At 45.2% G+C, this 24,720-nt stretch overlaps 1 protein-coding gene across 3 annotated transcripts in view; it reads left to right on the forward strand.

Moving 5' to 3' along the window:
• The first annotated feature begins 1,450 nt into the window (after window positions 1–1,450).
• LOC143767454 (uncharacterized) overlaps window positions 1,451–24,720 on the forward strand; it is a 28,859-nt gene continuing 5,589 nt past the window's right edge. The window contains exons 1-6 of one of the 3 annotated variants that reach the window (XM_077255797.1): window positions 1,451–1,508; window positions 7,287–7,433; window positions 7,563–7,742; window positions 7,825–7,948; window positions 8,029–8,126; window positions 8,302–8,392. In XM_077255797.1, the coding sequence (XP_077111912.1) occupies window positions 1,482–1,508; window positions 7,287–7,433; window positions 7,563–7,742; window positions 7,825–7,948; window positions 8,029–8,126; window positions 8,302–8,392 (667 nt within the window). In that variant the 5' untranslated portion in view covers window positions 1,451–1,481. Of the gene's footprint in view, window positions 1,509–7,286; window positions 7,434–7,562; window positions 7,743–7,824; window positions 7,949–8,028; window positions 8,393–16,396; window positions 16,476–24,720 lie in introns of those variants that run through there. The other 2 variants (XM_077255798.1, XM_077255799.1) reach the window with 2 other exon arrangements.

Raw genomic sequence — 24,720 nt, forward strand, 5'->3', positions numbered from 1 at the left:
CATTATAGGAACAGCTCAGCTCTGCAGCCAGAGGTGCACCATTAACAATCTTCCTGATGGAATGGAAAGTTTCACAGGTGAAGTAGACAAAATAGGAGACATTTTAGGCCCCTCAATTTTACCTCAGAAATGAATTGGTCTCCAAAAAAACATCCATTCTGGGAATTTCCTGCTAAACTTATAAGACTATTAACGTCCTAAAAACAGGACAGAAAAATGGGGGTGTAAGAGGAAAACTGGGTGTGCCAAGGGGGACACATTAATATACATTCGGCTCTGCTCCATACACACATGGCTCTGCACACATGAGGCTCTGCTCTGTACACATTGTACACACGTGGCTCCACTTTGTACACCTCATAAACACATGGTTCAGGACATTCAGCAATGTAATGTCACCATATAGTAGACGTCTGGTCACTGGTGATAATGGCCTCAGTTGTAGGGTCTATTTGTCTCCAAGCAGAGAAGTCACACGTTACATTCCACACATCACACTGTGAAGAAAAGGCGGTGTGGGGTAATTGTGCCATAGGGAGGGGCAAATAAGGCTGGATAGGGGACTAAGAGTCCACGTGAGACTTCTACCAAGATGCCCCAAATTTGTAAGAGAGAGCGCCGGATCCCCGGGATTGAGGTCAGGGCAGAGAAATGGGGGTGTAAGAGGGAAACTGGGGAGGGGGGACGTACAGCTCCACTCTGCACACGTTGTACACACGGCTCCGCTCAGTACACCTCGTTCACATGGCTCCGCTCCGTACAACTTGTACACACGGCTCTGCTCTGTACATCTCATACACGTGCAGCTCCACTCCGTACACACACGGCTCCGCTCCGTACACGTGCAGCTCTGCTCCGTACACCTCGTACACACATGGCTCCACTAAGTTCACATTGTACACACACAACTCCGCTTCATACACCACGTACATGCGCGGCTCCGCTCTGGACACCTCGTACACACACGGCTCTGCCTGCTCTGTACACCTTGTACACACGCGGCTCCGCTCTATACACCTCATACACGCGTGAATCCGCTCCATACACCTCGTACTCACGCGGCTCCGCTCCCTACACTTCATACACACATAGCTCTGCTCTATACACCTCATACACACACGGCTCCACTCCATACACCTCATACACACACGGCTCTGCTCCGTACACCTCATACACACACGGCTCCGCTCCGTACACCTCGTACATACACGGCTCTGCTCCGTACACCTCGTACACACACGGCTCCGCTCCGTACACCTCGTACACACACGGCTCCGCTCCGTACACCTCGTACACACACAGCTCTGCTACATCCACCCTGTAAACCCCTCCTGACCCCACACATAAACTTCCCCTCCTCCAGCACCATGACAACCAGCACAGCAGAGTCCTGCATACACTGAGGCCCCTGATCATGTGACCCCTGACTCCTCCCCTCCGGTGACCTCATCACAGGTCCTGTGCGCACAGAACAGCCATATATGTGGTGTGCGGCTCTGCAGGTGGAGGTAGGTGCTGGAGATTCCCCATTACTGGGTGTGGGGGGCAGTAACCCCTTCAGTGCTGAGATGATTTTTTTGCATTTCTGTCGCCATTTTATAAGACAGCCCACATTTACACAGTCAGTTTTTGGTCAGTATTTTACCTCAGTATTTGTAAGCCAAAACCAGGAGTGGAACAATCAGAGGAAAAGTACAATAGAAACACATCACCACTTCTGGTTTTGGCTTACAAATATTGAGGTAAAATACTGACCAAAAACTGAACATAATGTTAAAGATAGGTAAGCAGGCCGCATGCAGAAGTAGATGGAGCTAGAGGCGGAGGTGCGGCCGAGGGCGGGGCTTCACGGAGGAAGTCCGCAGCTCCTCAAAACGCTAGTGTGAAACTAGCCTTATAGAGTTTTTCTTTTACTCTGATAGCTACTCAACTGGTAAGACAGGAAACATATAAACACATTTTTCTCAAACAGTACGGTGCCCTTTTAGTGGACCACACACAGTATAATGTTCTCACAGTATTTCCATCCCCCCACACAGTATAATGTTCCCACAGTACTGCCATCCCCCACACACAGTATAATGTTCCCACAGTACCACCATCCCCCCCACACACAGTATAATGTTCCCCCAGTACCGCCATCCCCCACATACAGTATAATGTTCCCACAGTACCGCCATCCCCCCACACATAGTATAATGTTCCCACAGTACTGCCATCCCCCCCACACAGTATAATGTTCCCACAGTACCTCCATCCCCCACACACAGTGTATTGTTCCCACAGTACCGCCATCCCCCACACACAGTATAATGTTCCCATAGTACCACCATCCCCACCCACACACAGTATAATGTTCCCACAGTACCACCATCCCCCCACACACAGTATAATGTTCCCACAGTACCGCCATCCCCCCCACACAGTATAATGATCCCACAGTACCGCCATCTCCCACACACAGTATAATGTTCCCTCAGTACCGCCATCCCCCACATACAGTATAATGTTCCCGCAGTACCGCCATCCCCCCAAAACAGTATAATGTTCTCACAGTACCGCCATCCCCCACACACAGTATAATGTCCCCACAGTACCGCCATCTCCCACACACAGTATAATGTTCCCTCAGTACCGCCATCCCCCACATACAGTATAATGTTCCCGCAGTACCGCCATCCCCCCACACACAGTATAATGTTCCCCCAGTACCGCCATCCCCCCACACACAGTATAATGTCCCCACAGTACCGTCATCCCTCCACACACAGTATACACTGTGTTCCAAGTTATTATGCAAATTGGATTTAAGTGTCAAAACGATTTAATTTGTTTTTCAAATAAACTCATGGATGGTATTGTGTCTCAGGGCTCAATGGATCACTGAAATCAGTCTTAAACACATGTGATAATTAGTTTTCCAGGTGATTCTAATTAAAGGAAAACTACTTAAAAATGATGTTCCACATTATTAAGCAGGCCACAGTTTTCAAGTAACATGGGAATGAAAAGGGATCTCTCTGCTACCGAAAAGCATCAAATAGTGCAATGCCTTGGTCAAGGGATGAAAACATTAGATATTTCTTGAAAATTTAAGCTTGATCATCTTACTGTTAAGAGATTTGTGGCTGAATTTGAGCACAGTCGTGTTTGTGCTGATAAAGGCATAATGAGGAAGGTTTCTGCCAGGCAAGTTCATCGGATAAAGAGAGCAGCTGCTAAAAAGCCATTACAAACCAGCAAACAGATATTTGAAGCCGCTGATGCCTCTGGAGTCCCTCGAACCTCAAGGTGTAGGATCCTTCAAAGGCTTGCTGTGGTTCATAAACCTACTATTCTGCCACCCCTAAACAGTGTTCACAAGCAGAAATGGTTGCAGTGGGCCCAGACATACATGAAGACTAATTTTCAAACAGTCTTGTTTACTGATGAGTGTTGTTTACCCTGGATGGTCCAGATGGATGGAGTAGTGGATGATTGGTGGATGGCCACCATGTCCCAACAAGGCTGCAACGTCAGCAAGGATGTGGAGGAGTCATATTTTGGGATGGAATCAAGGGGAAACAGCTGGTAGGACCCTTTAAAGTTCCTGAAGATGTGAAAATTATCTCTGCAAAGTATATAGAGCTTCTGACTGGCAACTTTCTTCCATGGTATAAAAAGCAGAAACATGCCTTGAGGAGCAAAATCATCTTCATGCATGACAATGCCCCATCTCATGCTGCAAAGTATACCTCTGAGTCATTGGCTGCTATGGGCATAAAAGGAGATAAACTCATAGTTTGGCCACCATCTTCCCCTGACCTCAACCCTATAGAGAACCTTTGGAGTATCATAAAGCAAAAGATCCATGAGGGTTGGAGGCAGTTCACATCAAAACAGCAGCTCTGGGAGGCTATTCTGACTTCATGCAAAGAAATACAAGCAGAAACTCTCCAAAAACTCACAAGTTCAATGGATGCAAGAATTGTAAAGGTGATATCAAAGAAAGGTTCCTATGTTAACATGTAACTTGGCCTTTTAGGATGTTTTGGAGTTAAATAGCTTTTTTGTTCAGTGAATGTGACCTCCTAATGCTGCAAATTCCACAAATGAGCATTTTCAGTTCTTTAAAACATATCACATGTTTAGAAAGTCTACTGTGCCTAATAATTTGGAACAGTGCATTTTGAGGTTTTATTCATTTTGGAGATTATGCTGTATTTATTGGGAGGTTTCTTCAATAAAATTCGATGTATACTCTAAAGGGTGATGACTTTTATTAGACTGACTGTCATTTGGACCGACCATTTAGGAAAATCCGACAAAAAATATCATTTGCATAATAATTTGGAACATAGTGTAATGTCACCCCAATACTGCCATCCCCCACACAGTATAATGTTCCCACAGTACCGCCATCCCTCCACACACAGTATACTGTCCTCACAGTACCGTGATCCCCCCACATACAGTATAATGTTTCCACAGTACCGCCATCCCCCCCACACAGTATAATGTTCCCCACAGTACCGCCATCCCCCCACACATAGTATAATGTTCCCACAGTACCATTATCCCCCACACACAGTATAATGTCACCCCAGTACTGCCATCCCCCATACAGTATAATGTTCCCACAGTACCGCCATCTCCCCACACACTGTATATTGTTGCCACATTACTGCCATCTCCCCACACACTGCATAATGTTCCCACAGTACCACCATCCCCACACACTGTGTAATGTTCCCACAGTACTGCCATCCCCCCACACAGTATAATGTTCCCCCAGTACCGCCATCCCCCCACACAGTATAATGTTCCCACAGTACCGCCATCCCCCACACAGTATAATGTTCCCACAGTACCGCCATCCCCCCATACAGTATAATGTTCCCCCAGTACCGCCATCCCCCACACACAGTATAATGTCCCCACAGTACCGCCATCCCCCCACACACAGTATAATGTTCCTACAGTACCATTATCCCCCACACACAGTATAATGTCACTCCAGTACTGCCATCCCCCCACACAGTATAATGTTCCCACAGTACCGCCATCTCCCCACACACTGTATAATGTTCCCACAGTACCGCCATCTCCCCACACACTGTATAATGTTTCCACAGTACTGCCATCTCACCACACACTGTATAATGTTCCCACAGTAACGCCATCCCCGCACACTGTATAATGTTCCCACAGTACCGCCATCCCCCCCACACACAGTATAATGTTACCACTGTGACTTGCCGCCCATTCGATTTAGATGGTGTTGTGTAAGTCCTGTTCTATTCACTGCTCCAAATGAAGAGATTTCAGAGGTGCTTCCCTCTTGTTGAAGGGTTTCCAAGTAGACGTCAATATTGGAACAAAAAAATCCACTGGTTTTTGGATGCTGGTTACAGAAATTAAAGCAATATTATGAATAAATCTGTAATATCTATGAAAATACACTATTTTTATAGATATTACAGATTTATTTATACTATTACTATTTATACTATCCAAAAACCAATAATGCTAGTGGATTATTTTTTGGAATAAATACAATTTTAAAAGCAGGCAAATGATTTCATCACTAACCACAGATAGTGTATGGAAAACATAAGCGGTCTATAATAAAACCAAACTCATTCCCATGTTATAGATTAATTAACTAAAATAATGATAGAAGACTGGGTGGGACCATAACAGACCAACTGCATATTCACTAAGAATTATCCACAAGAAAAGCAGTCTTACTGTCCAACTATACAAATGTGCAAAATACTTTATTAGATAGTAGCAGGTAAAAAAACACACAACAAGTGAGAGATTCCCTGTGCCAAAATCTAGCATATACAGAGGGACAGGTAGAAACACATGTGGCAATACCTCTATCAAGTATCCAAGCATTAATACAAAAAGTATAAGTGCGAATAGATCATATAGAGTCATAGTAGACCAACAGCATAGACACTTGTGGCATGATCTTAAATGCAAGTGCAGTAGCTGTACATACCAAAAGGTAAAATGTCAAACCACACATGAAGCTCCCATCCACCCCGACGCGCGTTTTGGATAGTTCCTTCCTCATGGGGACTATGAATACCGCATGGAGGTATGTTCCACATTTGATGTCTATTTGGGATCCCTTCCACAAGAGGGAAGCACCTCCGAAATTTCTTCTTCCACTTTGTGGCACTGCACATTTCTCGTGAATTACGATTTTGGAATCGTTTTCTTCAAACTAAAAATAGGATGTGTACTATCAGAATGTTATACACTGCTTTTATCAGTGTTTTTCCTGTATAGATCAGTCTCAAAACCTCCATCTTCATTTTTGATCACCATAGTATCAAGAAAATTAATTTGCTGTTAATCAAATGAAATAGTAAACTGTAATCTTACCCATATGCTATTCAAATTATTGTAAAAAAATGGTGTTTCTTGTGGCCCCTTCTAATGTAAAAAATATTGTCTATAAGCCTGCTGTATCTTGGCATATGTCCTAAATAAATGATAATTGTGTGTAAAATGTTCCTCAAAAATGTCATGTACGTATTTGCGTATGGGGGGACACATTAGCACCCATCGCTGAATCCTTTCTTTGTTGGTAAAATGCATCCTGAGATAAGAAACAGTTTTCATATAAAACTAATCCATGAAGTTCAATAATGAAATCCCTTTGTATCTCGGAGAAGTTATTCATTTACAGAAGCCAACTAACCCCATTCAGTCCCTTATGATGTTCCATAGAGGTGTATAAACATGTTACATCAATCATAACAATAATCGCATTGGGAGACATTAACGTTTTTTGTTTTCTTTAAAAAATCTCCAGTATCAAGCAAGAACGACTTGCTATTCTTAGTTACATGTGTCAAAATACGTTCCAGTGCAACTGACAGCAGTGACAAGACCTAACCAAAACAACAGCCAAAAGGATGAGAACAGAAAAATGGTCCGTGGTCACCCCCCGCAGAACCATTCCTTTTATAGGGGGTTGTCTTGCTAATTGCCTATCATTTCTGCCTGTTGTCTGTTCCATTTCCACAACAACAGGATAAATTGATTCACAATCTGTATTGGTTCATAACTGGACAGGTTGATTTCACAGAAGTGTGATTGACTTGGAGTTACATAGTGTTGTTTGTGTTTTATTAGTAGATGTAAAGAAGAAAAAACTGGAAAAAAATTATCTACGTGTTCTATCTCCCCATATGTTTACCTTTATTATTTCTAGTAATTGTATTTTTACAAAGGATTAAATAGGATTCTTTATGATGTTACACCTGCTCATCTTCTTCCTATTTCAGGTTCCTACGATATCGGCCCCTCTAAGTGGAAATCTTCTATATAAGAGAATTTTCCTGATTGACCCTTCAAGGATGGATAGGGACAGGGACAAGATGGAGAGGATCTTACACCTCACCCGCAAGATCCTCTTCCGGCTTACTGGAGAGGTGAGAGATTCTGATGACGTCACATTACATCATTCTTATTTATGGGAATAACAGATGGACAGAACTGGAGAGGTGAGGACTCTGGGAATGTCTGTAGGGAGATTTATTAATGCGTCTCTCCATAACCAGGATTACACAGTAGTGAAGAAGACTTCTAGTGAGCGCTGTCAGGCCCCTGTGTCTGAGGGATGGGGAAGTCCCCTAAGCCCTATCACAGGGCCTCTACCTCACCCCCTGATACATGAGGACATCAATGACCAGAAGATCCTAGAACTCACCTTCAAGATGATTGGGCTGCTGACTAGAAAGGTGACAGCGCTGGGAATGCAGGGACATTGTACAGTAATGCTATGAAGGGATCGGGGGATGACAATATGATTTTATGTGTCAGGTTCCAATAAGGTGTCAGGATGTCGCCGTCTATTTCTCCATGGAGGAGTGGGAGTATTTAGAAAGACACAAAGATCTGTACAAGGACGTCATGATGGAGGTTCCCCAGCCCCTCACATCACCAGGTACTATGACTAAACATAACAACGCCTATAATTATCTGTATGTAAAGAATGAATTCAGTTCCTGTATGTGTTTCTTCCAGTTCTATCCAGTAAGAGGACAACACCAGAGAGATGTCCCCGTCCTCTTTTTCCACAGGACTGTAAACAAGAAAATCTCAATGTTCTTAAGGATCATCAGGTAGATGGAGAGAAGGTGTCATGAAATCTCCCCTGGCTGTGAAGGTCTTGTACTCAGTCTTGTTTTATCCACCAGTTTTATACTTGTGTTATGAGATCGGTGGAGATGGAAGGATAGATCTGATCATAGATGTGACTTCTCCATCTGTCTGTGACTTGTACTATATTTGTTTCAGGGTGAAGATCTGACCCATATTAATACTACAGGGACATATGTGAGGGGTGATGAGTGGTGTAAAGAGGAGGTTCCTACGTATGACTACCCAGGTGAGTTGTAACCACTAAACGCAGAAAAGTCACAGATTCTTCTCAGTCACTGGGTGTGGCTGTTTTATCTTCGGTGTAATCCGGCTTTATAACAATCAAGCAGTCACCATTCTCCTGCAAAACACAAACTGTCCCTATTACGTTGGGCATTGGAAGTCCTTCTGTTGGAGTGAGACCTTTGCCGGCCAGAGTTTACAACTCGGAGAATGCTCCCTATCACCTCGAATTAGATGATGACCCTTACCTTCCAAGATCTCTAAACAGCAAAGCCAAATGACAGCATACGTAGAATGTGATGAAAACATAGAAAATCATGTGAAGAAAATATAGTCCATATGTTGGGCCTTGCTTTTATGATGAGACATCAGACCTTGTCCTTTTTATTTATTATTATTATTATTATTATTATTTATTTATATAGCACCATTGATTCCATGGTGCTTTACATGAGAAGGGGTTACATACAAATTACAGATATCACTTATAGTAAACAAACTAACAATCACAGACTGATACAGAGAGGCGCCGACCCTGCCCTTTCAGGCTTACATTCTACAGCATGGTGGGGAAGGAGACTGTAGGTTGGGGGGTTGCAGCAGCTCCGGTGTTGATGAGGCAGTATCTCCGGTAGTGGGTGAGGAAGCAGCGGGGTCAGTGCAGGCTGTAAGCTTTCCTGAAGTGGTGGGTTTCCAGGTTCCGTCTGAAGGATCCGAATGTAGTTGACAGTCGGACGTGTTGGGCAAAGAATTCCAGAGGATAGGGGATATTCGGGAGAAGTCTTGGAGGCCGTTAAGTGAGGGGGCGAATAAGTGTGGAGGAGAGAAGAAGGTCTTGGGAGGACCAGAGATTACGTGAGGGAAGATATCGGGTGATTAGTTCAGAGATATATGGAGGAGACAGGTTATGGATGGCTTTGTAGATCAGTATTAGTAATTTGAACTGTATACGCTGAGGGAATGGGAGCCAGTTAAGAGATTTGCAGAGGGGGAAGCGGAGGAGTAGGGAGGAGAGAGATGAATTAGTTGGGCAGCAGAGTTAAGGATGGACTGGAGAGGTGCAAGGGTGTTAACAGGGAGGCCACAGAAAAGGATGTTGCAGTAGTTAAAGCGGGAGATGATGAGGGTATGCACAAGCATTTTAGTAGATTGAGGGCTGAGGAAAAGACGGATTCTGGAGATATTTTTGAGCTGGAGGCGACAGGAGGTGGAAAGAGCTTGGATGTGCGGTTTGAAGGACAGGGCAGAGTCAAGGGTTACTCCGAGGCAGCGGACATCCGGTGCGGGGGAAAGCGTGATGTTGTTGCTCAAATCTAAACAGTAGACACAAATATAAGAAGTATAATATAAATATCTTTTATTTATTTACATTTTCTCCATTCTTTTTTTTATTTAAACACTTCCTCTACATCCGCTCATTCAGGGAAGAGAAATGAAGATAAAACCTTTCAATCAATAGTTCTTGCCCATATTTCTTAAGCTCTTTGCTTCTACTTATACTAGCAATTAATTTAATGGGACCTGTAAGTTAAAGTGAACCTGTCGGCAATTTTGGCCAATATAAGATACAGCCATCACCATTCAGGTCTTATACACAGCATTCTATAATGCTGTATAGAAGCCCCCAACCTGACCTGGAAGAACTGAATAATAAGTTTTATTATACTGACCTGCGGGGCGGTCTGGTCCAATGGGTGTTGCTAGTCTTGGTCCGGCGCCTCCCATCTTCTTATGATTGCCGCCCTCCTGCTTGCTTCTTGTGGATGACGAGACCCTGCATCATCCACACAGGCTCACCGGCATCGCTCTCCTGCTCAGGCATACAGGTCCTTCTCAAAAAATTAGCATATAGTGTTAAATTTCATTATTTACCATAATGTAATGATTACAATTAAACTTTCATATATTATAGATTCATTATCCACCAACTGAAATTTGTCAGGTCTTTTATTGTTTTAATACTGATGATTTTGGCATACAACTCCTGATAACCCAAAAAACCTGTCTCAATAAATTAGCATATTTCACCCGTCCAATCAAATAAAAGTGTTTTTTAATAACAAACAAAAAAACCATCAAATAATAATGTTCAGTTATGCACTCAATACTTGGTCGGGAATCCTTTGGCAGAAATGACTGCTTCAATGCGGCGTGGCATGGAGGCAATCAGCCTGTGACACTGCTGAGATGTTATGGAGGCCCAGGATGCTTCAATAGCGGCCTTAAGCTCATCCAGAGTGTTGGGTCTTGCGTCTCTCAACTTTCTCTTCACAATATCCCACAGATTCTCTATGGGGTTCAGGTCAGGAGAGTTGGCAGGCCAATTGAGCACAGTAATACCATGGTCAGTAAACCATTTACCAGTGGTTTTGGCACTGTGAGCAGGTGCCAGGTCGTGCTGAAAAATGAAATCTTCATCTCCATAAAGCATTTCAGCCGATGGAAGCATGAAGTGCTCCAAAATCTCCTGATAGCTAGCTGCATTGACCCTGCCCTTGATGAAACACAGTGGACCAACACCAGCAGCTGACATGGCACCCCACACCATCACTGACTGTGGGTACTTGACACTGGACTTCAGGCATTTTGGCATTTCCTTCTCCCCAGTCTTCCTCCAGACTCTGGCACCTTGATTTCCGAATGACATGCAAAATTTGCTTTCATCAGAAAAAAGTACTTGGGACCACTTAGCAACAGTCCAGTGCTGCTTCTCTGTAGCCCAGGTCAGGCGCTTCTGCCGCTGTTTATGGTTCAAAAGTGGCTTTACCTGGGGAATGCGGCACCTGTAGCCCATTTCCTGCACACGCCTGTGCACGGTGGCTCTGGATGTTTCCACACCAGACTCAGTCCACTGCTTCCTCAGGTTCCCCAAGGTCTGGAATCGGTCCTTCTCCACAATCTTCCTCAGGGTCCGGTCACCTCTTCTCGTTGTACAGCGTTTTCTGCCACATTGTTTCCTTCCAACAGACTTACCATTGAGGTGCCTTGATACAGCACTCTGGGAACAGCCTATTTGTTGAGAAATTTCTTTCTGGGTCTTACCCTCTTGCTTGAGGGTGTCAATGATGGCCTTCTTGATATCTGTCAGGTCGCTAGTCTTACCCATGATGGGGGTTTTGAGTAATGAACCAGGCAGGGAGTTTTTAAAAGCCTCAGGTATCTTTTGCATGTGTTTTGAGTTAATTAGTTGATTCAGAAGATTAGGGTAATAGGTCGTTTAGAGCAGAGGTCCCCAACCTTTTTTGCACCAGGGACCGGCTTGAAGCAAGACCAGTTTTCCATGGCCCGGTGGGGGTGGGGCAGGGGCGGGGCTTTGGTCATATGGGGGTGGGGTTATGGAGGGATGGAGCTTAGTGCATACTTATCATATAATTATGACATTTATAATGAGAATGTGATTCAACTTACCATAGGTTCAGAATGAGTGGGAGCACCATGCTTGTTTCCCTGGTGCTCTGCACCATTATTGCCCCATAGCTGTGCCATATAGTGCTCTGCACCATTATTGCCCCATAGCTGTGCCATACAGTGCTCTGCACCGTTTATTATTGCCCCATAGCTGTGCCATACAGTGCTCTGCACTGTTTATTATTGCCCCATAGCTGTGCCATACAGTGCTCTGCACCGTTTATTATTGCCCCATAGCTGTGCCATACAGTGCTCTGCACTGTTTATTATTGCCCCATAGCTGTGCCATACAGTGCTCTGCACCGTTTATTATTGCCCCATAGCTGTGCCATACAGTGCTCTGCACCGTTCATAATTGCCCCATAGCTGTGCCATATAGTGCTCTGCACCGTTCATAATTGCCCCATAGCTGTGCCATACAGTGCTCTGCACCATTATTGCCCCATAGCTGTGCCGTATAGTGCTCTGCACCATTATTGCCCCATAGCTGTGCTATACAGTGCTCTGCACCGTTCATTATTGCCCCATAGCTGTGCCATGTAGTGCTCTGCACCATTCATTATTGCCCCATAGCTGTGCCGTATAGTGCTCTGCACCATTATTGCCCCATAGCTGTGCCATACAGTGCTCTGCACCATTATTGCCCCATAGCTGTGCCATATAGTGCTCTGCACCATTATTGCCCCATAGCTGTGCCATACAGTGCTCTGCACCATTATTGCCCCATAGCTGTGCCATACAGTGCTCTGCACCATTATTGCCCCATAGCTGTGCCATATAGTGCTCTGCACCATTATTGCCCCATAGCTGTGCCATATAGTGCTCTGCACCATTGCCCCATAGCTGTGCCATATAGTGCTCTGCACCGTCCATTATTGCTACATAGCTGTGCTGCTGCTGCAATAAAAATAATAAAACACATACTCACCTGTCTTGCTTGCAGCTCCTCGGCGCCATCTTCCCGGCGTCTCTCCGCACTGACTGATCAGGCAGAGGGCGGCGCGCACACTATATGCGTCATCGCGCCCTCTGCCTGCAGTCAGTGCGGAGAGACGCCGGGAAGATGGAGACAGCGCCCGGCGTGTGGAACGAGGATAGGTGAATATGTCATACTTACCTGCTCCCGGCGTCCCGCTCCTTCCCCCGGACAGCGGGTCTTCGGTGCCGCAGCCTCTTCCTCTATCAGCGGTCACCGGCACCGCTGATTAGAGAAATGAATTATGCGGCTCCGCCCCTATGGGAGGTGGAGCAGCCTATTAATTTCTCTAATGAGCGGTCCCACGTGACCGCTGAACAGGGGCGCCGCGGACCGGCTGAAAAACCCCAACGGCCCGGTCCTGGTCCGCGGACCGGCGGTTGGGGACCTCTGGTTTAGAGAACCTTTTCTTGATATGCTAATTTATTGAGACAGGTTTTTTGGGTTATCAGGAGTTGTATGCCAAAATCATCAGTATTAAAACAATAAAAGACCTGACAAATTTCAGTTGGTGGATAATGAATCTATAATATATGAAAGTTTAATTGTAATCATTACATTATGGTTAATAATGAAATTTAACACTATATGCTAATTTTTTGAGAAGGACCTGTACTTCTCTGTCCTTTTGGGGCAGAGCAAAGTACTGCAGTGCGCAGGTGCCGGAAAAGGTCAAAGAGCCCCAGCATGCTCTACCAGTATGCTACCGCCCCGCAGGGGAGTATAATAAAACTTATTTTTCAGTTCTTCCAGGTCGGGTTGGTGGCTTATATACAGCATTATAGAATGCTGTATATAAACCCTGAAAGGTAATGGCCATATCTTATATCGGCCAAAACTGCTGACAGATTCCCTTTAACCTGTTGTTAACATATATAATATTTCTAGAAGTTATCAAGTTCTTAAAAATAATTCCCATTGCAGATAATAAAGAGTGACGTAATTTGATAGATAGTAGGTAATCCATCTTGACTCATCTAGAATAACACAGTAATAAAAAATTACCGTATATACTCGAGTATAAGCCAAGTTTTTGCAGGAAGCCGGCGGCTGCGACTACTGTGCCCACTATTAAAGAGAAATTAATATTCATTTCCCTTTAGCAGCTGGCACATGTGATCTCCCTGCTGCTGCAGGCGCTGGCATCAGAACAAGACTCTGCGAGGGAGCGCAGGGAGGGTAATTAGGACGGTTTATTTTTTTAATCGTTTTTCTGCTGGGGGCCATGCATACAAGGATAGAGATGAGGAGCCATGTACACCAGGATTTGGATGAGGAGCCATGCATACCAGGATAGGGATGAGGAGCCATGCGTACCAGGATAGGGGTGAGGAGCCATGCATACAAGGACAGGGAGGAGGAACAATGCATACCAGGATGGGGATGATGGGGCCACGCATACCAGGAAGGGGATGAAGAGGCCATGCATACCAGGATAGGGATGAGGAGCCATGAAGACCAGGATAGGGATGAAGAGCCATGCATACAAGGATAGGGATGAAGAACCATGCATACCAGGATAGGGATGAGGAGCCATGCAATCCAGGATAGGGATGAGGGAGCCATGTATACAAGGATGGGGATTAGGAGTCAGGCATACTAGAATGAGTGGACAATGCATACCAGGCTTATACTCGAGTCCAGGGCCGCCATCAGGGCATTACTACTACTTACTTACTACTGTATGGGGCCCGGTGATTAGAAGCAGAAAGGGAGGCCCGAACACGCTGGCAGCCTGGTCCGCTCGGGCCCCCTCTCTTTGCTTCTCCTCATCGGGTCCCTGGACATTTTGTTTAAGGCTATGTGCACACGTTCAGGAATTTTCATGTTTTTTTCGCTATAAAAACGCGATAAAACCGCAAAAAAACCCGCATACATTAAGCATCCTATTATTAGAATTCAATCCGCATTTTTTGTGCACATGTTGCGTTTTTCACATTCCGGAAAAAAACACAGCATGTTCATTCTTTGTGCGGAATCGCGGGGATTCCGCACACATAGGAATGCATTGATCCACTTACTTTCCGCATCTGGCTATACCCACCATGCGGGAAGTAAGCAGATCATGTGCAGTTGGTACCCAGGGTGGAGAAGAGGAGACTCTCCTCCAGGCCCTGGGAACCATATAATTGTTAAAAAAAAAAAAGAATTAAAATAAAAAATAGTTATATTCTCACCTTCCGACGTCCCTCGCAGCGTTCCTGCTCCTCGCAATGCTTCCGTTCCCAATAATGCATTGCAAGAATGACCTGTGATGACATGTGGTTTCGCGATACCGTACATTATCTGGGGTCATTGTCGCAAAGCATTACTGGGACGGGAGCATCGCGAGGAGCGGGAAAGGCTGCCGGGGACGCCGGAAGGTGAGAATATCACGATTTTTTATCTTTTTTAATTATTTTTAACATTATATCTTTTTACTATTGATGCTGTACAGGCAGCATCAATAGTAAAAAGTTGGTCACACTTGTCAAACACTATGTTTGACAAGTGTGACCATCAGTTTTCCAAGCGATGCTACAGATCGCTTGGAAAACGCTAGCATTCTGCATTATAATTACGCTTGCAAAGTGTTTAGCGGGGAAAACACATGCCAATTCCGCATGCGTTTTTCCCGCGGCAGGGAGTTCCGGAATTGCCACGCAAATTTCCGCCGCAATTCCGGACGTGTGCACATAGCCTAAGGCTTCTGAACGCCCGATGCAGTGTTGTTAATGCATCCGGCAAACGTAAATTGGCACTGTACCTTTAAGCTACGGCCGGCCTGGGTGCATCATGGTCCTTCCTGACGTCAGACGCTGCTCCACTTCCTCATTCTGGAGCAGAGCACCGTGCGGTGTGTTACGCTGGGGGCGGACGGCGGATGACAAACGAGCAGGTGGAGGCGGCGGGCGAGGAGCAGGGTGAGTCTCACTCTCTTCGGTGATCCCGTCTGCTGAGCTGTATCTACCGTAATCCTTTCCTGTGTGATCCAGTCTGCTGAGCTGTGTATCTAAACCTATCCTGTGTGATACTGTCTGACGAGCCATGTATCTAATCATCTCCGGTGTGATACTGACTGCTGAGCCATGTATCTAATCCTCTCCTGTGTGATACTGACTGCTGAGCTGTGTATCTAATCCTCTCCTGTATAATACTGTCTGATGAGCCGTGTATCTAATCCTATCCTGTGTGATCATGTCTGCTGACCTGTGTATCTAATCCTATCCTGTGTGATAGTCTGCTGAGCTATGTATCTAATCCTATCCTGTGTGATACTGTCTGCTGAGCCGTGTATCTAATTTTCTCCTGTGTGATACTGTCTGCTGAGCTGTGTATCTAATCTTCTCCTGTGTGATACTGACTGCTGAGCCGTGTATCTAATCTTCTCCTGTGTGATACTGACTGCTGAGCCGTGTATCTAATCCTCTCCTGTGTGATACTGACTGCTGAGCCGTGTATCTAATCCTCTCCTGTGTGATCATGTCTGCTGAGCCGTGTATCTAATCATCTGTGTGATACTGACTGCTGAGCCGTGTATCTAATCCTCTCCTGTGTGATACTGTCTGCTGAGCTGTATCTCATTCTCCCCTGTGTGACCCCGTCCGGTGGGCACTGTGGTATAACCCCTTCTCGCTCTTGCAGGTTGTGGGTGGTCTTGGAGGTCGTCACTTTTTCCGTTTTCTTCTCACTGGGGGTGACGGATGAGAAGGCGGTGAGAAAGGTGAGGCAGCAGGCGGACGAGCAGTGTGAGGTGGCGGAGCGGATGAGCAGGGTGAGGCGGCGGACCGGACGAGCAGGGTGAGGCGGTGGACCGGACGAGCAGGGTGAGGCGGTGGGCGGACGAGCAGGGTGAAGTCGCGGGCGGACAAGCAGGGGAGTCTCTCCGGTGAGAAGAGGCTTCAGGTGGCTCACTGTGGCTGCGGCTGGACTGGTATCGTGTGGCTAATGATGGAAGGCTAGTGGTGACTGGGGGCCGCATCCAACAGGGCCCAGGGGAGGCTAGAGGAATGTATAAGCTACTGGATGATCCTGGCCTGCTGCAAAAACAAATGCCCAATTATAACAGCAGGCAGCAGCTCAGGATCATCCATAACTTATAAGTTCTGGTTGGGGTTTGGAAGGGGGGTGGGGAACTATTGATGCAAGTGGGTATATATGATCGGGAAACATCTTTATTATTATTATGGCAGTGTAATTTTTGATATGGGGCTATCGGTCTGTGTTCGCACAGCAGTGCATGGACTGGGCGCCGATCTCCTGACCAGCATCCTCAAACATGCTGTGAGGCTGCTGAGTTCAGGTTAGGAGACCCACGGCCGGTCCATGCACTGCAGTCCAAGTGCAGACCGATATCCACCAGAAGTGGAGCTTTTCCAAGAGAGGGCGGAAGAACTATGGAAGGTTCAAGGGGTGGAGGTGGAGCTAGGGTGGAGGCGGAACTGGGGGTGGAGCCTGGGTGGAGTTTCAAGGGGGCGCCGAAATTTTGGCAGTATGGGGCCCTGAAATTCCTAGTGGCAGCCCTGCTCGAGTCAATACGTTTTCCTATTTTTTTGTGGTAAACATAGGTGCCTCGGTTTATACTCGGGTCGTCTTATACTCGAGTATATATGGTAAATGACAAAACAATATTCAGCTTTCTTCCAAAATTCCCTAATTTTCTTTAAATTCCCTAACTTTACATAATTCCCAATACATCTGAGATAGATCTGCCGCCTCTGAGTTACACATGAGAAAGCCGGGGACGGTGCAACCTGTGAATAAATTGGATAATTTTCTCATGTGACATAGAAATGAACATTAGCAGAATTTACAATTATTTCCCATTGTGTAAGATAAATCCAAGATCTGTTTCACAGAATGTATTCTCTTCTGAAAGTCGATTCATCGAATGTTTTTATAGTGAACAAATTCTTTACGGATTTTATTTGACAATAAATAATCCATTAAAAGATATATTCCTCCAAAACGAAAAGCCGAGGTGAAGACTGAATAGAACGTCTTATCGGCAGATAAGAAAATAAATCTGAATCTTATAATCCTACTTGTATAAGAAATCCCTCTTTTGATAATTGTATCAGTAAATACTCTGTCTATTGGTTACGAAATACCTACAGTGGGGAAAATAAGTATTTGATACACTGCTGATTTTGCATGTTTTCCCCCCTACAAAGAATGGAGAGGTCTGTGATTTTTATTGTAGGTACACTTCAACAGTGAGAAACAGAAAATCAGATTGTATGATTTCTACATATTTATTTCATACAATAAAATGCAAATTAATTATTTGATACAATAGAAAAACAACTTAATATTTGGTACAGAAACCTTTGTTTGCACTTACAGAGGTCAGACGTTTCCTGTAGCTTTTGACCAAGTTTGCACACACTGCAGCAGGGATTTTGACCCACTCCTCTATACAGATCTTCTCCAGATCTTTCAGGTTTCGAGGCTGTCGCTGGGCAACAATGAGTTTCAGCTCCCTCCAAAGATTTTATTTTGGGTTCAGGTCTGAAGACTGGCAAGACCACTCCGAGACCTTCAATTGCTTCTTATGCATCCACTTCTTAGTTGCCCTGGCTGTGTGTTTCACGTCATTGTCATGCTAGAAGACCCATACACAACCTCAATGCTCTTCATGAGGGAAGAAGGTTGTTGGCCCAAATCTCGCGATACATGACCCCATAGATCCTCCCTTTTATAACGGTGCAGTTTTTCTGTCCTGTTTGTAGAAAAGCACGCCCGCACTATGAAGTTTCCCCCTCCATGCTTTACTGTTTGGATGGTGTTCTTGGTATTGTACTCCTTCCTCCAAACACGGCAAGAGGAATTGATATGAGAAAGTTCAATTTCGGTCTCATCTGACCACATGACCTTCTTCCATGACTCTTCTGGATCATCCAGATGGTCATTGGCGAACTTCAAATGGGCCTTTTCATGTGCTGATGTGAGCAAGGGGGACCTTGCGTGTCCGCAGGATTTTAAACCAAGAAGGCGTAGTGTGTTACTAACTGTAATGTTTAAGACTATGACCCCAGCTCTTCAGGTCATTGACCAGGTCCTCCCATGTAGCTCCGGGTTGATTCCTGACCTTTCTCAGAATCATCTTTACGCTATGAGGCGAGATCTTGCATAGAGCTACAGACCAAGGAAGATTGATATTTATCTTTTGTTTCTTCCATTTTCTAGTTTCTGATGATTGTGCCAACAGTTGTTGCCTGCTCACCAAAGCTGCTTACTATTGTCCTGTCGTCCATCCCAGCCTTGTGCAGCTCTGCAATTTAGTTCCTGGTGTCCTTGGATAGCTCTTGCCATGGTGGAGAGGTTGGAGTATAATTGATTGTGTGGACAGGTGTCTTTTATACAGGTAAAAAGTTCAAACAAGTGCAATTAACACAGGTAATGAGTGCAGAGTAGGAGAACTTCTTAAAGAAAACAGGTCTGTGAGAGCCAGAATTCTTGCTGGTTGGTAGATGATCAAATAAGTATTTCATGCAATCACGTGCAATTCAATGATGTAAAAGTCATACAATGTGATTTTCTGTTTTTTTATTTTTAGATTCTATTTCTCACAGTTGAAGTGTACGTGATAATGATGATAATGATAAAAATTACATACCTCTCCATTTTTCTGTAGGTGGGAAAACTTTCAGAATCAGCACTAGATCAAATACTTATTTTCCTAACTAGGTTCTGTAGGTTTGTTTGGAACCTAAATGTGTATGTAAGGTGGAACAGGGCCAGAAAAAAACCCCAAACATCTAATACTTATCTCCTCGCTGACTTCTTGGGCCGCCATGCTTCTTGCTGGCCAACTTCCGAACTTCTTCTTTCCATCATAGCTTGCCGCATTTCTGTCTTCACTATAGGCCAGGATTTCCATCTGTATCCAGTTTGTTATAAGGTTGTGATGTTGCTGTCATGCGGGTATTGGATAGACTACAGCTGATTACCCGGGCCCCTGCGATATCCCTCAGACTAGGGAAAACCATGTCTGTCCCTCTCCCAGAATGTACACTGATGGTGTGCTTGTCTGGGCCGCCAGGCCTGACCCTGACTCCTGTTTCAATCCTAAGCTGAAACCTCCACCCACCACCCAGTGATTAGACCACACACCAACTCCTACAGAAAGCACAGACAGGGAAAACTAAAAACGCACCACGCCGCAGACACACAGGAAAATACTATAATGTGCACAGGGCAAAACAAATATAGGAAGGAGAAATATGACAAAGGATAATACACCACCAGATACGATATTTCTTCTCCTAGACCACCACTCCAGACCGAGATCACCAGGCACAAGACACAATCTATAATCGGCAACGCCCAAAATCCAGAATGACTATTTAAAGGCCACGGGCGTGACCCAACCTCCAACCCGATTACCAGCTAGATTAACCCCGGACAACCTGGATAAAGTCTAGCCGGCGCCACAGAACGTATAGTGGACGAATGTGGAATTACCGCTGTCTGTCGGACGCCTTAGTGTGAATAGCGTCCGACATGACAATAGCGTAGTTAAGATGTGTGCCACAAAATTAAGATGCAAAGTGACCCCCAAGGCTTGGATGCAGCCAGAAGTGCTTCTTATACTGAAGTCTCCAGAGATGACGTTTCAGTTTCTGTGAGAAATAAACTAATTTCAAAGATGATTTCCGATAAACTACACAAAAAACATTAAACGGATGCTATGATATATTTCTAAGCTGTGCAAGGTTGATGTTTCTAATATAAATTTATTGACTTTTTCAGTAGATGCATTGGCATGGCTGGTAACCCTGGTTTCATGGCATCACTCCACATCATAAACGGCATTACGTTTTCGATCCTAAGAAATTCAGATTACTGCACCATCTTTGCTGAAGTACAGAACACTAATACTTTTTCTAGTTTTCTTGTCAAAATTCTAAGTAGCTACAGTGGTTCATCATAAGTGAGTGCAACTCAGATTTAGTGGACAGTATTTAAAAGTTCTCTCTAAATGTCTAATATTTCTTCCTGATTATAACCTGACAGAAAATATTGGCTTCTACGACAGTTTGGATTATCAAGTGCAATTATGTCACATACTCTAATTACCCAAAGCTGCTTTTTGTTGATCACGATTATTTTAGTACAACCCTGGATAAATTACAGCCATTTGGCTGTTCCTGTCCGGCCAGTGGACCGGGACAGCCTAAGGATTGGGAACAGTGGTGTCCCGAACCACTTGGGTGCCTCTTGCCCATTTTCAGAATTTCACCAGTATCTGCATCCCAATAGTGGAACAGGGTGCATCTCTCTTCCACCATTTGAGCCTGCGTGTCTGAGAACACAGGAGGTGCGATGACGTCACCAACTCGTGCCAGCTGTGCAGACTCAATACATTGTGCAGACTCAATACATTGTACAGACCGGAGCAGCAGGGAAATGTAGATATGTCAGTTATTTTCTTTTTTATTCTTTTAAATTCTTTTTAGCTTGGGGCAATATCCTACTGTGAGAGGGGCTTTGTGCGGACACCATAGTCTATGGAGGCATCATACTGCATGGAGTGTTTTGTATGGACATCATACTACATGAAGTATTGTGAAGGGTCATCACACTGTTTGGGGGACATCATACTTTGTTGATGTGTTTGTGGTGACCTCATACTGTGTAATGTGTTTTGCCGGGACAACATACTTTGTGTGTGTGTGTGTGTGGGGTATTTGTAAGGACAACATGTGTTGGGGTGACGTACTGTGTGGTGCCTTTGTGGGAACATCATACTATTTTGTGGCCTGTGGGTGGACAACAAAATGGGGGATGTGTTTTGTGGGGCATCATACAGTGTGAGGTCTGTGGGGAGACATCATACTGTTTGACGGGTCTGTAAAGGCATCATATTTTGTTGGGACTTGGGAGCTGTTGATCAAGGTATAAAGGCTGAATAATAGAAGCCTTGTGATAATTTTTTTTTTTTTTTTTTATAAACTTCATAAAAAGCAGTAAATTAAATGGGTTTGAATACCTTTTACTGATAGCCATACATGTTACAATAAGCCAACGCAGCACACCAAATTCTGCTCAATACAAATTTATAGAATTTAACCCCTTCCCGACCTTTGACGCCACGTAGGCGTCATGAAAGTCGGTGCCAATCCGACCTGTGACGCCTATGTGGCGTCATGGAATGATCGCGTCCCTGCAGATCGGGTGAAAGGGTTAACTCCAATTTCACCCGATCTGCAGGGACAGGGGGAGTGGTACTTCAGCCCAGGGGGGGTGGCTTCACCCCCCCCGTGGCTACGATCCCTCTGATTGGCTGTTGAAAGTGAAACTGCCAATCAGAGCGATTTGTAATATTTCACCTAAAAAACTGGTGAAATATTACAATCCAGCCATGGCCGATGCTGCAATATCAGCGGCCATGGCTGGAAAACCTAATCTGTCCCCCCCCACACCCACCGATCTCCTCCCCAGTCCTCCGTTATGTGGTCCGCCCCCCTAAGTCGTCCTGTCCGTTCCCCCGTCCTTCTGTCCGCTCCCCCCATGCTCCTATGCCACCCCCCGTGCTCCGACGCCCCCCCCCCCGTGCCCCGATCTCCACCCCCTTATACTTACCGAGGCTCCCGGTGTCCATCCGTCTTCTCCATGGGCGCCGCCATCTTCCAAAATGGCGGGCGCATGCGCAGTGCGCCCGCCGAATCTGCCGGCCGGCAGATTCGTTCCAGGTATAGTTTGATCACTGTGATATAACCTATCACAGTGATCAAAATAAAAAAAATAGTAAATGACCCCCCCTTTATCACCCCCATAGGTAGGGACAAAAATAAAAAAAATAAAATATTTTTTTTTCTTTTTCCACTAGGGTTAGGGTTAGAACTAGGGTTAGAACTAGGGTTAGGGGTAGGGGTAGGGTTAGTGCCGCGGATCCGCAGCGGATTGGCCGCTGCGAATTCGTAGCAGTTTTCCATCAGGTTTACAGTACCATGTACACCTATGGAAAACCAAATCCGCTGTGCCCATGGTGCTGAAAATTCCGTGCGGAAACGCTGCGTTGTATTTTCCGCAGCATGTCAATTCTTTGTGCGGATTCCGCAGCGTTTTACACCTGTTCCTCAATAGGAATCCGCAGGTGAAATCCGCACAAAAAAACACTGGAAATCCGCAGGTAAAACGCAGTGCCTTTTACCTGCAGATTTTTCAAAAATCGTGCGGAAAAATCTCACACGAATCCGTAACGTGGGCACATAGCCTTAGGGTTAGGGTTGGAATTAGGGCTAGGGTTGGAAATAGGGTTAAGATTAGGCTTGTGGTTAGGGTTACGGATAGGGTTAGGGGTGTGTTGGGGTTACAGTTGTGGTTAGGGTTGGGATTAGGGTTAGGGTTGGGATTAGGGTTAGGGTTGGGATTAGGGTTACGGGTGTGTTGGGGTTAGGGTTGTGGTTAGGGGTGTGTTGGGGTTAGGGTTGTGATTAGGGTTATGGCTACAGTTGGGATTAGGGTTAGGGGTGTGTTGGGGTTAGTGTTGAAGTTAGAATTGAGGGGTTTCCACTGTTTAGGCACATCAGGGGTCTCCAAACGCAACATGGCGCCACCATTGATTCCAGCCAATCTTGCGTTCAAAAAGTCAAATGGTGCTCCCTCCCTTCCAAACCCCGATGTGCGCCCAAACTGAGGTTTACCCCCACATATGGGGTACCAGCGTACTCAGGACAAACTGGGCAACAAATGTTGGGGTCCAATTTCTCCTGTTACCCTTGCGAAAATAAAAAATGACTTGCTAAAACATAATTTTTGAGGAAAGAACAATTATTTTTTATTTTCATGGCTCTGCGTTATAAACTTCTGTGAAGCACTTGGGGGTTGAAAGTGCTCACCACACATCTAGATAAGTTCCTTGGGGGGTCTAGTTTCCAAAATGGGGTCACTTGTGGGGTGTTTCTACTGTTTAGGCACATCAGGGGCTCTGCAAATGCAACGTGACGCCCGCAGACCATTCCATCAAAGTCTGCATTTCAAATGTCACTACTTCCCTTCCGAGCCCTGATGTGCGCCCAAACAGTGGTTTACCCCCACATATGGGGTATCAGCGTACTCAGGAGAAACTGGACAACAACTTTTGGGGTCAAATTTCTCCTGTTACCCTTGGGAAAATTAAAAAATTCTGGGCTAAAAAAATATTTTTGAGGAAAGAAAACACATTATTTTCACGGCTCTACGTTATAAACTTCTGTGAAGCACTTGGGGGTTCAAAGTGCTCACCACACATCTAGATAAGTTCCCTAGGGGGTCTAGTTTCCAAAGTGGGGTCACTTGTGGGGAGTTCCTACTGTTTAAGCACATCAGGGGCTCTGCAAACGCAGCGTGACGCCCGCAGAGCATTCCATCAAAGTCTGCATTTCAAAACGTCACTACTTCCCTTCCGAACCCCGACGTGTGCCAAAACAGTGGTTTACCCCCACATATGGGGTATCAGCGTACTCAGGAGAAACTGGACAACAAATTTTGGGGTCCAATTTCTCCTGTTACCCTTGGGAAAATAAAAAATTGTGGGCTAAAAAATCATTTTTGAGAAAAGAAAAATTATTTTTTATTTTCATGGCTCTGCATTATAAACTTCTGTGAAGCACTTGGGGGTTCAAAGTGCTCACCACACATCTAGATTAGTTCCATGGGAGGTCTAGTTTCCAAAATGGGGTCAATTGTGCGGGAGCTCCAATGTTTAGGCACACAGGGGCTCTCCAAACGCTACATGGTATCCGCTAATGATTGAAGCTAATTTTCCATTCAAAAAGCCAAATGGCGTGCCTTCCCTTCCGAGCCCTGCCGTGCGCCCAAACAGTGGTTTACCCCCACATATGGGGTATCATCGTACTCAGGACAAACTGGACAACAACATTTGGGGTCCAATTTCTCCTATTACCCTGGGGAAAATAAAAAATTCCGGGCTAAAAATCATTTTTGAGGAAAGAAAAATAATTTTTTATTTTCATGGCTCT

Source organism: Ranitomeya variabilis, chromosome 4, assembly GCF_051348905.1.
Source record: "Ranitomeya variabilis isolate aRanVar5 chromosome 4, aRanVar5.hap1, whole genome shotgun sequence".
Taxonomy (NCBI): Eukaryota; Metazoa; Chordata; class Amphibia; order Anura; family Dendrobatidae; genus Ranitomeya; species Ranitomeya variabilis.